The 12,924-nt window shown below is 35.3% G+C and overlaps 1 protein-coding gene across 1 annotated transcript in view; it reads left to right on the top strand.

The window, feature by feature from the left end:
• The first annotated feature begins 534 nt into the window (after positions 1 to 534).
• The window catches only part of LOC149571261 (E3 ubiquitin-protein ligase IPI1-like), a 132,313-nt gene continuing 119,923 nt past the window's right edge, over positions 535 to 12,924 (top strand). The window contains exon 1 of the mRNA XM_089812820.1: positions 535 to 1,087. Coding sequence (XP_089668946.1) covers positions 943 to 1,087 — 145 coding nt within the window. The 5' untranslated portion in view covers positions 535 to 942. The remainder of the gene's footprint in view (positions 1,088 to 12,924) is intronic.

Here is a 12,924-nt window from a genome sequence, read left to right as displayed (position 1 = left end):
TGAAAATATTAGTTCCCTACATGAGACTAATAAAATTTATAAATAAATTAGGGAGAACAATTTTATCTAAATATAGATTAAGAGCATCATATTAAAAATCTAAATATAGGTGGGCGGCATCAAATTAAGGACGAGTTTTTTTATTAAAAACATTAAAACCTTATTAAGATCCAGGTTTAAATACAAAATAAAATCGAAACCATATTAAGGAGGAGGTTTTTAAAGAGACCAACATTTCTGAAGGCGACGAGGGCAAAAGGATAAAAGCCTTTGTGGAGCGGCTTTCGCACACTATTTGATTCCCTCATATATTCCGGAAAAGTATTTATTATCTTCACACATAAAATATAACAGCAAAAATTAGATTATAAAAATTAAATACTAAGAACTCTAAGTAGCACGATGTTTGATTGAAATGCGAAGACATGCTTAGCAAAAATGACGAATATCTGAATAAAAAATTAATTAAAAACGCTGGCAGAAATGACAGTCCGTCGGATATTTTAATCCGACGGCTTCCAAGTCTGTAGTTTTACCTTTGTTTCTCTCTCACGCAAACTGGTTTTATTCGGATAGATATCGCTGTTGGCAGGAGGGCAGAGTAATTCGTCTATTACCCGTCAAAATTTTATCAACTAGGCGACTGAATTTTTCTTGTCCCGGTCGACGGTTGGAAAGAATTTTGTCCGCAGCTTGAAACAAGTTTTTCCTGAATTGAATCCGTTGAGAAATCGACAATTTATGGTGTTGAGTCTGCCAGATTGTGTCAATCTTGGTTTCAAGAATGCATTTTAGTGAATTTATCGATCCACCGTTCTGTTCACATCACCGATCGAAGCATCATCGCCGGGGCAAGATTTGAGGTTTTATTTGGAAGGGCGAAATTGCAAATTTAGGTTTCTTAGCAGAATCGGTAGGTAATTAAAAGGGATCCGTGTGGAAATGGAGTCGGGGAGTAGAGATAAGCAGTCGCAGGCGGCGTTTTTGAGCTCGGGTTCGATTTCTTGTTCGGTGTGCTTGGAAGCAGTTGCAGACCGCGGGGAGAGATCAATTGCCAAGCTCAAATGTGGTCATCATTTTCATTTAGGTAAATTCATATATCATCTCCTTGTTTCGCCTTCAACTTAGCTTTTGAACCAGAAACCCTAGCAAGTCTTGTCATATGACATGCCTCAGATGACGGTGAAGAGGCAAATTAAGTAAATGGAATACTAGATCATGCTTCTTTTTGTAAATTTCTGATTTTCTGTTATCGCCGTCCTTGTGGTAACACAGAATTTGAATATAAACGTCAGGTCATTGCGTATTTACATTTATTCGGACGATAGAGGAAATTGTGAAATACCTAGAGGGCATTTTTGAGTATTTTGTGTTCACAAACGTACACATTTTTAGAATGATTTGTTAATAGGAAAACCCTAGATTAGATTGTTGGCATCTTCAAGACGAGGCAAAACAGGTTCAAGATTCAAAGTGAACCCTAGTTGATACGAATTAAAGGGGAGTCATGATTGTTTCAAGCTAAATGATTCAGGCCACTGTGAGTGTGTGCACCTAATCCTACTTATATAGAATGGTTACATGTAGCATATGAGCCTATCCCCTACTCTTGACTGTATCTAGACTACCGGGTGTTCATTGTCTGCCTCACTGAACAGCATAATAAGAACCTGGTCCACATTGGAGGTGTGTCCGCCCGAATTAAATTACAGACTGCACTTTTTATATAGAGCTATGAACTGACAAGACCACAAATGAGGGACCTCATCCCCATTGAGATTTGAACCTTGACGCTATTTACAACAATATAATAACTTAACCATCTCAACATGCCACTTTTGGCAATTGCAGACAACACTTTAGAATGTATGTCTTATTTCATATAAAACTTGTCTTGGTACATTTTGTACCTGTTGGAATAAGATCATGGCTGGTAAATATACCAGTCTTGTAATTATCACAGATAAAGTTTCAAACTAGTCTACGATAAGATCATGGCTAGAAAACATACCAGTCATTTCATTAATTGGCACATTAATTTCTGCTGATTTTTGAAACTTTTCCTTTAGACTATACTTAATTTTGGTACAGAGTGTCCACTGGAATGAGATTGTGGCCGGGAATCAGGAATTCTTGTAAATATCATTATTATTTTTGCAGATTTCTGAAACCTTTTCCTTGATAATTAATGCAATAATCATTTTAAGAATGCAACATTGTTTTGACCCATTGCCATGAATCCATTGTCAACATACTGAAGTTAAATGTTGTTATTCAGGTAATGTCAAGCTAGATGTATTTTTGTTACCATATTCTCCTTTGGAAACCCATAAGCAACTTGCTGAAATTTACCTTACACACTGTTTGATTTCATCATGTAGGTTTTGATCTCACAATCTATTTTGTGAGTATAGTTAACTTTGTTATTCCGCCGAAACCTGGAGTGCATGTCGTATTTGCAGAAACATGAGCAGTATACAGGGTAGAATGCAGGATACCAATGGGTAAAATTCAGCACGTAGCTTACATTAGCAAATAGTTTTTTGTGGGGTGGTCATAATTATTTTTTATAATTTTAAAGTTCAAAACAATAGTTAGAAACTTTTACATTCCTTACTTATCAGAGTCAAAACCTATTTGTATCTTTTGCCATTGTTTGTACTTATAGATCTATTGCTTCTTCGTGCTTTAAATTTTTACCTTTGTATTTGTTGACTTAAACGTACTCCTTTTGTTTGTATTTGATGATCTGTTTACAACAGAGTGATTTTGCATGTACAAATTTACTCTTTTTTAATGTCTGGCAAAACTAGATTGATGGGTGACTGGTGAATGAAGGCATAGCTGGTCATCGATGGAAGGGAAGCCTTTGTAACTCATTTTTAATGGAGCAGTAGGATTTGTTTGCAATTTTTTTTTTCTCCTGCTCTTGCATAGGACAACTTTTTCCAGAAAAGGGAGTTGTGTACATCATTCAAATCTGTTTGATGCTTTCTGGCTCAAGAATTTTGGATGTAAAATCTTCTAATTTGAACTTTTAAGTATTCCAACTTAAAAAATGTGCAATATATTTGTGATTTTGTTTTAGGAATACAGGTTATGAATAAAAAGATAATTATTCATTCACAATGGGATTAAAGTATATATATACAGAACGTTGCAGGCACAAGACAATTAAATAGAAAATTCAAATGTAAAACATTAGGTCTTCAATATGGTTGCAGTTGCACTTGTCCTCCATTCTTTCGGGTGCCCACATGGGTGGTACAAGTTACATTATTTGATTATTCATAAATGGAGCATTAGGATTTGTTTGCAATTTTTATTTCTGCTCTTGCATGGGACAACATTTTCTAGAAATGAGAAAAGGGAGTTGTGTACTTCATTCAAATCTATTTGATGTATTTCTAAAATCTCCAATTTTAAAACTGTGCAATATATTTGTGGTTTTGTTGTAGGAACACATTTTTTGAGTAGAAAGATAACTGTTCATTCAAAATGTGATGAATGTATATATATAGAGTACAATGCAGCCACAGGACAATTAAGTAGAAATCTCAAATGTAAAACACTAGATCTTTAATATGGTCGCAGTTTCACTGGCCTCCATGCTTTCAGGTGTTGAAGTTAGCTTTGGGAAAATCACTATAGTGTCTGCATCACTTGAGATATTAATTTATTAATCATTTATCTATTATCATAAATGAAAATCCTTCTCCGTTGCTAAGATAAGATAAATTTATTAGTGTCCAACAAGAGACCACAAGGGTCTAAGAGACTGAAAAGCGTACAACAAGACAATCGCCAGCAGCGAGAGCACCAAGTGGTGTCCGCAGAAAGAACAGAACACGAAAGCAAAAGAACAAAGCCAAGAAAAGACTAAATGGTCCTCACAAATGAGAAGTAGTCCAGAATCAATGCCATTGAATTGCAATTCATATTATCATTTCTGATGATAATCTAACTTCAATCTGTGTCTTATGATAACCAGAAAATCCTTCTGATCTATAAGTATTAAGTCAAATAATGATAGCAATAATTAAGATGGTATGAATTACTCAAACAAATATTGAAGTAATATGGTTAATCATTAACTAAAGGGTGCAATTGAAAAGCTACTATCAGTTATTTGAACGGCTGCCTGTTATATATATATATTGGTGTCTCAATTTGAATTTGATATACACAACGAACATCAAGATTAATGAATGGTTAATTATTGCAGTTGATTGCAAAGAATTGTAGTACCGTGGGAGTCAATGGTTCTAATCTGCAGTCGAGCCATTTGAAGTTAAGCATTTGGCTGTGTCTTCAGCAGAGTAGCAGAGTCCAGCATGTGCCGTGAGGGAAGAGACCATTCAATATCAGAGACAGATTCATAATAGGAAGAGACTAATACTGGAGATAAATATCAATACCTACTGTTGGTATGCTGTGCCCTTGTCCAAACAATAATTGAATATTGCAGAGATCAGAGACTAATAAACATTGAATTAATATTATTGCAGTCAAAGTTCTGAAGTTTTAAATTGCTATCAGCCCGATTAAAATTTAACATGTAATCAGAGTAGGTTTAAAAAGATCATAATCAGACATAAAATATTTGCAATTTGGATATTTGATCTCCTTTCGACTTCGAATATTCTACTGTCAAGTTGGTGAATGGGTTGAAGGTTGAGGGTAGGCTAGAGGGCGCTTCAAATTTAACATCTTGGAAGTTTAGAATGATGCTGGCCTTAGAAGAAAATGACCTGGATGGTTTTGTGCTAGAAAATAATGCTTCACCTGGTGATGAATCAGAGTTAGCACTATGGAAGAAAAATAGCACTAAGGCAAAGAGGATGATTGCAGACTCCGTAAGGGATCACATTGTGCCATTCATTGCTAAACTTCAGGCAACTAGAGAAATGTTCATGATATTGGAGCATATTTATGAAATTAATAATACAAGCAGAACAGTTGCATTAAAACAAAAATTGCATCACATCATAATGGTTAAAGGAGAATCCATAATCTCTTATTTCATGAAAATTACAGAATTAAGATATCAACTCTCCACTATAGGACATGTTGTTAGCAAAGATTCGTCAATATTGGCTTAAAATGGACTCACTGATTCTTAGGAATCTTTCCCTCAAGGGACTAGTGCAAGATCAAAATTTCCCATATTGATTTGTTGAAGGCTGGTTGTATACAAGAGGACTCAAGATTGATTAAAAAAGTCATCAGCTAAATCTCCACAAGTGAAGATATTCATGCCCTTACCCGACATCCCTCAAAGAAGAAGGGTAAGAAAAGTCACTTCAAAAGAATGTTAGATAAGGAGTTTAACAATGGTTATACATTCAAAAGAAGAAAGAATATATCAAAAGTCCAATGATTTAACTATATAAATATGGTCACTATGCAACAAAGTGTCCAAACAGGTCTAACCTTCAAGCTTCATTGTTGAAGTTGGTGAAACTTTTCCAGCAAGGGTTCAGATGGATTTATATTTTACTCAGCCCTCTCAAGCCACATGCCTACAGGCCATTGCACTTGGATAATTGACAGCGGTGCATCTCAACACATTGCTGGATTTAGAGGACATTTAAAAGAGCTAATATAAAGCAATTCATTTGATCAAGTGACCATTGGAGATGAGTCTTGTTATTTTGTAGGAGTTGGGACCTTTTCTCTTAAAGTTAAAGTTAGGCATTTCCTTGCAATTAAATAATGTACTATTTGATAAATAGGAGATATTTCCACAAGAAGTCAAATTGTGATATTGCTATCAGGATGTAACTGGGTCAATGAGTTTGACTCAAAAACTACACACAATGTACTATTTGTTTTAGGTATCGAGCAAAATATTGTCTTCGACTTAGCCTTGGAGGGTGAAGGATATTATATTGCATTTGCAAGTGGCTAAGTTCTTGCATAGCCAAAGAACTTTAACATCAAGACAACTACAGTTATTGGACTTCGTTATGTACATCTTTGCAGACTTTGCACTATCCGTACTCAAGCCTTAATTTATGATTCATCAAGCACTTGTGAAACTTGGCATATAAGACTGTGTCACCAACACTTCCATGCATTGTCCACTATGGAGAAGATAGTTGGTGGTCTTCCAAAACTGAACCATGAGCATAAAGGAACTTGCGAAGAGTGTGCATTAGGTAAGAACAGTAAAGGTATATTCCACAGTAGTGAATTTAGATCCAAATGTATCTTAGAGTTCATTCATTCAGCTTTATGTGGTCCTATGTCTAGAGCTTCCTTCATTGGTTTCTTGTATAACATTAGTTTTGTTGATGGCTGCTCTAGAAAGACTTGGATCTTCTTTTATAAAATAAAGAATCTGATGAAGCACTTATGAGATTTAAGGAATTTAAAGCTCTAGTAGAGAACATGATTGAGAAGAGGATTAAAATCCTAAGAATTGATAATGAAGGAGTGTACACCTCCGGTAACTTCCATGACTTTTGTATTGAAGTTGGGATTAAGAAGAAGTCTTGTGTTCCCTACAATCCTTTAACAAAATCACGTACCATAAAGGAAAAATAGAACTATTGTGGAAGCAACCAGAGCCATGATTCATGATCAAAATCTTCAAACTTTTTTCCTGGGCTGAGTCCTCTAGGGCTGTTGTTAATGCTCAAAATAGAAGCCCTCATTGAGTTTTGGACAACAAGACACTTTGAGAAGCATTCACTAGAAAGAAACTAGATGTAAGTCATTTAAGGATCTTTGGCTGTCTAGTATGCATACATATACCCAAAGTCAAAAGAACCGAGCTAGAACCTTCTGGCAAGAAGGCAATATTTGTAGGCTATAGTGAAAAATCAAAAGCTTATAAAATCAATATTTTAAATTTGGAAATGATCGAATTAAGTAGTGATGTGACATATGAAGAGGATATTCAGCTAGGTTGTAGGGTTCAGACCCTGCTAGTTGGGTCTAGGTCCGGGTCCTTCTCGGGTCCAGAATCATCTTTATCGCTGTAGTTCTTGCTCTGGTTTTGCTGAGGGAAGAAGCTTTCACCCCAACGAGTGCATGAACAAAACCAATCACATTAAGGAAACTCTGAAACTTGTTTAAAAAGACACTAAACTAATTCATGCCTTTTTTGTCTACCGTGGAGTCCAACGTGGAATGTGTTAAATTTTACCCATAAATTAAGATAAACAACAATAAGTAGAGCATCAACAATTCAAAAGACTCAATACATTTATCCTAGGAAAACCCTTCCATTTAAAGGGAAAAAGCTAGCCATTCCAACAAAATCTCTTTTACAAAAAATAAAATGTTCAAGCACAAAGCTTTCACTTAATTGCTTACAACACATTGAGCAATCACATAAATAGGTTGAAATGAGACTTCATATTACACACAAAGATCACTTCAAATTTCTAAGACTAGATCCTTCATATTTCCAAATATTCAACACTTCATATTTCCATACGCATGCCTCTTCACATGACGTATGACACGTCTTTCTACATAATATTATTTTAAAATATTATCACAAATGTCTCTTTCAGTTGAAGAAGACTGCAATGGTCATACTAACATATTTCTATTTCATAAAATCAGACTTGAAGATCTCTATCGTAGCTACAATCTTTAACACTCCCTCGTAGCAAGGGAGAGATCTTTAGTTAGGTAGGCACACATAGTTGCAACCAAAGATGATAAATTCATATCACATAACACATGTTATCTTAGCATAACATAATTTGCCATAGTTACTTCATAAGTGCATAAAATGGAGTCACACATATGACTTCCAGAGAAGAATTCATTTCCACCATACCTACTCACAGAGGGTGGAACAAGGGCTTTCACCTCAGACATTCTTCCAGAGGAGAATGCATTTCCACCATGCCTTCTTGCAGAGGGTGGCCCACGAGGGCTTTTACCTTAGACTTCTCATAGAGAAGAATGCATTTCAACCATGCCTATTCGTAGAGGCTGGTCCAAAGGGGCTTTTACCTTAGTCTTCTCCTAGAGAAGAATGTGTTTCCACCATTCCTACTTGCAGAGGGTGGTCCACCATACCTAGTCGTAGAGGGTGGAACGAAGGCTTTCATTGCAAACTTTTCCCATAGAAGAATGCATTAATAATTGAGATTTTCTCTTAACAGAGACTCCTTGTTAGCAGGGGCGTTTTTGATTACCAAAATAAGATAGTTGATTCCGATTGATTCCATAGCATAACCTTGCAAAGGGTTCTGCCTTTGTCACATAACCTCCCTTTGAAGCTGAATGTACTTCTTCTAAATATCAATGTAATGACTATAAGCAATTGTTCCTATGTTCATTACTTTGCATGTAATCTCTCATCATCTCATTCTTCTTGATGCGTCCCAGAGCCAAGAGAATTCAATCATAGGAATCAATGTTAAAAGCATAAACTAGTTCCAATTATATGGAAACTTGACCCATACTCAAGGTATCGAATATTTTATCTCTTTATATTTAAAATTCCTTCGAGAGAAGAAAAAATGCCATTAGGTTCAATTTTAAATTTGAATTGAAAAGATACTCACAACAACATCAACTTTGATGATACACAAATCATAAGTTGAATGTTATAATAGAATGCAACAAATACAGATTATTACTGTAAATTGTAATGATGATTTGATTGACTACAAAATATTCATATATAAACCATGCTTGCCTATTGTTTATTTTCTTTGCACCTCTTATGTCAGCAAGAACTAAATATATAATATTTCAGCCTTTATAAATAGTCACCAACCTGTGAGATTGCTATAGTCCTCAAATATAAAATATATAATTATTCTATAGAAACAATTTCCAGCAGAAAAACACGACTAAATAAATTATTCTCGGAAAAGAGAATGTACATACCTAAATTTGAGCATACTATTTTCTTCATGAATACTTGCTACTTTTGCTGCTATGCCAAACCCGTTGTCCTTCATTGAAAGGGGCAACTCCCATGAGATATTGTACAGGGGAAATCTCCAAAGTGGAATAACGATCATGTACAAATGTTACATCTTGCCAGACAAGGGGCAAGTGTCACTCCTATTATGACCAAGACCATTGTTCACTCCTAGCCTTGATGCCATATCCTCTATATAGATTTCCCCAACAAACACCTCCTTAAAGATAGAAAAAAGAGTAGCTTTCTGAACAATTGTCATTAAATTATAACCAATATCTTTGATTGTCCTGGTGAGATATTGCAACCCTCACCCTGAGATGATCACAATTGTAACAGATATCTCTTTTGATCACCAATGATGCACCTAGAACACAAAGAATGTTACTAAGAACATTCCTGATACACATATGAGACTCACAACAAAAAATTATGATACTATAGAAGAGAGCGTTGATACCAAAAGAACAACACCTAAAACCAAGAAGCCCCTTCGATCATCACTAAGACAAAACCAAAGAGACACCAATAATAATGCTTAAGGAAGAGGAGGAGATTTCTTGAACACGAAACTAACACAAGTGCTCACCGCTAAATCACGCTAATGGAACAAATAATTTCCTTCAATTTATGGCTTGTTGTTTTCACAATTGTTGGTCAGATGATTTGCAATTGAAGTAAATATGCATTCAAGTGATGACTATCTCCTGTCAATAAATCTTCCATCTCTGTTGAGATTCCCAATGCAATTCTTGTAAATCAAACTCATCAAAATGCATCAAGCAACCGTTACGTACCTTAGAAATCAATCTCTGAGCGTTGCGTATAGAGTTCTAGCCATCTCTATGTTGTCGAGGTCACCCTTGTACTCTTAAAGTCTGCAAACGACATCATTTCTTGATGTGCCAATGCTTCCATTGAAGTACTTCGTTATGGGTGCCTAGCTCCCCAAAGTCTCTAGAAAAGACTATAAATAGCTGACAAATAAAGTTCCATGACTGTTTGTTTCTCCACCATATCATATTGAAGCTAAAAGGGTTTGCAAACAGCAAGAGTCAATGGTTACCATGACCTGACGATTCCCCCACAAGAGACATAATTTCCAAAACATGAGAAGTCTTTACTGTCAAGGTTGAGTCATCACTTAGCTGCATGGGCTCCCTGACACTTTGAGGATATAGTCAGATAGTGTCATTGAATCTCCTATGACCCGCTAGGCCTTGATCTTGGACAATTTTACGAAGTTCCTCCACTAGGGAACTTGTGACAACAACAACTACCTTTTTCTCTACCTTAATGATGTTGTATCTTCTTCAAAGGCTTTGCTCTAGCATGATCCTAATCATTGAATCACTGTCCTTCAATAGTCTGTCGGAGGTTGGATTAGATTATAAAGGACGACAGGAGATACAACGATTGCCAACAACACTGTTACGACAATGAAAAAATGAAGCAATTGGATAAGAATAATCCTTTGATTCACACATGCTAGTAGACAAAGTTGACATAATAGTCGCCATCAAATGCAACACTTGATTGTAGGAGAAAAATCACATTACGTAGAATGATCACAATACACAGTATACATAACAGATGCTCAAAGATTAAGTTGAGGAACCAAAAGGACAACATCCATTATGCTCCAACAAACTATTACGATAATAGATGGTTTGTATTATCTCTGTTTAGTATCTAATGGTTATTTATTGAATAGAATGTTTCTATTCTTTATGATTGTTTCCTATGGAAGCATCGTTCAGTCTCTTGTATAAATTGACCCCTTGATCTCTATTAATAACAAGCAAATATTTTCCAATTACTTCATAATATGATATCAGAGCCAAGACTCCAATTTTTTTCAAAAATTATTATAATTTCTTGGTTGAAATTATTTGCCTTTTATTTTGAAAATTATTTACATGCATATTTGCTACCAACGCTCTCTATAATTTGACTAGGGTTTCCATTATGAGAGATTGGAATCCGCCGATTTTTGGTTCGGTTCTACATCCCATTTTTGTCCAGATTAGTCTGATTTCTTTTTGCACATTTCTGCCATTTTTTGAAGCTTTTTTGCAGCCAGGGCCATTTTTGTTCAAAACCCTAATTTTTTGTACCAAATCATTTTTCTTTACAAATTTTTGGTGGGTTTTTTGAGATCTCTACTAGGTTGTCGCTTGTTTTTCTGGGTGCCTCGATTTTTGAGCCAACCGATCCAGAAATTGACAACTTCTTTCTGGGGTTTTTAAGCTCTCTTCTGGGTCATCCATCAAATTTCTAGGTCTTCCATTTTTTGCCTTGAAGAACATGCCTTCATAGATACACTTTTTTGTTGGAAAATGTGCTATGGCATCCTTGATTAATATTTTGCTCGAGGAAAATCAGAAGCTCAATGGTTGCAATTATGGCACGTTGAAACAATTGATGCTAACCATCATTGAATATCACGACAGCGATAAGGTGGTTCTGCTTCACAGCAGTCTTCTTAGCAGAGGTCCTTTGCTCCATCTTCAGAAGGCTCCGGGACACATTCAATACAACTATTGCCATAAGTTTGGGCACATGAAGGTTGAATGTTGGAAGCGCTTAGCTGCCCTATCTAAGCAATCTGGTTCGTAGCCCACAATGAACAATGTAGAGCACCTTTTGAGCAGACAAAATTTGCCTTTTATGCTTTTTGACAGCTTCATGCTTGGGATAGATTAATTATTAAGCGAGGGTATTACAATAATAGATAGTTTCTATTATCTCTGTTTAGTATCTAATGGTTATCTATTGAATAGAATGTTTCTATTCTTTATGATTGTTTCCTACGGAAGCATTGTTTAGTCTCTTGTATAAATTGACCTCTCGTTCTTAGTTTATAACAAGCAAATATTTTCCAATTACTTTGTAATACGAACCGATGACATAATATGAATTTCATTGATAAATGGCCAAACCAATTCCAACAACATGCCAAGAATATAACGACTGAAGCTGAACCACATATGCAGAACTAGATGCCAAAAAAAAAAGAGGAAAACAAAGAAAAAGTACTCACTTTGCATGATAGAATGCATCAACCTTCAAAATTGAGAGCTCTCCTAATAGAGCAATCTTCATTGCATAGAAATGGCCCATTGCAAAAATTAGAACACAAGAGAAACTTCCTTATTGTTGTTATCAAATTATCAAATTAGGCTTTTTGATATCATATTAAATTTTACCCAAAAATTAGGATAAACAACAATAAGAAGAGCATGAACAATACAAAAGACTCAATACATTTATGTTTGGAGAACCCCCTTCCACTTGAAGGAAAAAACCCAACCACACAAGCAAAATATCTTTTTATTAAAAATAAAATGTTCGAGTACAAAGCATTATTCACTTTATTGCTTACAATACACTGAGCAATAACATTAATATATTGAAATTAGACTCTTCATATTACACACGAAGGTCTTTTCAAATTTCTAAAACTCGACCCTTCATATTTCCACATATTCAACACTACATATTTCCATACGCATGCCTCTTCACATGACGTATGTCACATCTTATTACATAATATTATCATCAAATATTATCACAAATGTCTTTTTCAGCTAAAGATGGCCATAACAGTCATAACAAACATATCTATATTTCATAAAATTAGAGTTGAAGATCTCTATCGCAGCTACAATCTTTAATTGAATACCCTATTCTCCCAGCGTAAGTCAATGGTTGCTATGTAATGGTCAATGCTTTTCAAATTCTGCACCCTCCTGAAAATTGTGCTCTCTGTAATTTGTAGGGCGCAATTCCATTGTAGTCATGGACAAAAGGAAAGAAATTTGAGACCCTCGATAGTAAGAAGATTTATTTCATCTTGGATGGAATCCATTACCAAGTTAAACCCCCCTTTCCCTAAAATCCAAAGTACAATTTTTACCATGTTGTGGAAGTTTCCTGTGGATGAAAATCCACTTGACTATAGAATTTGTGACACCCTCCAAATTCCACCTGATCACAAGGAAGTGGTGCATTTTTTAGACACT

The sequence above is a fragment of the Cupressus sempervirens genome, chromosome 2 (genome assembly GCF_028749045.1).
Source record: "Cupressus sempervirens isolate cs-2001-9-10 chromosome 2, ASM2874904v1, whole genome shotgun sequence".
Lineage (NCBI taxonomy): Eukaryota > Viridiplantae > Streptophyta > Pinopsida > Cupressales > Cupressaceae > Cupressus > Cupressus sempervirens.
Note: the sequence above shows the minus strand (reverse complement) of the source record. Positions and strands in the feature narration are given on the sequence as shown.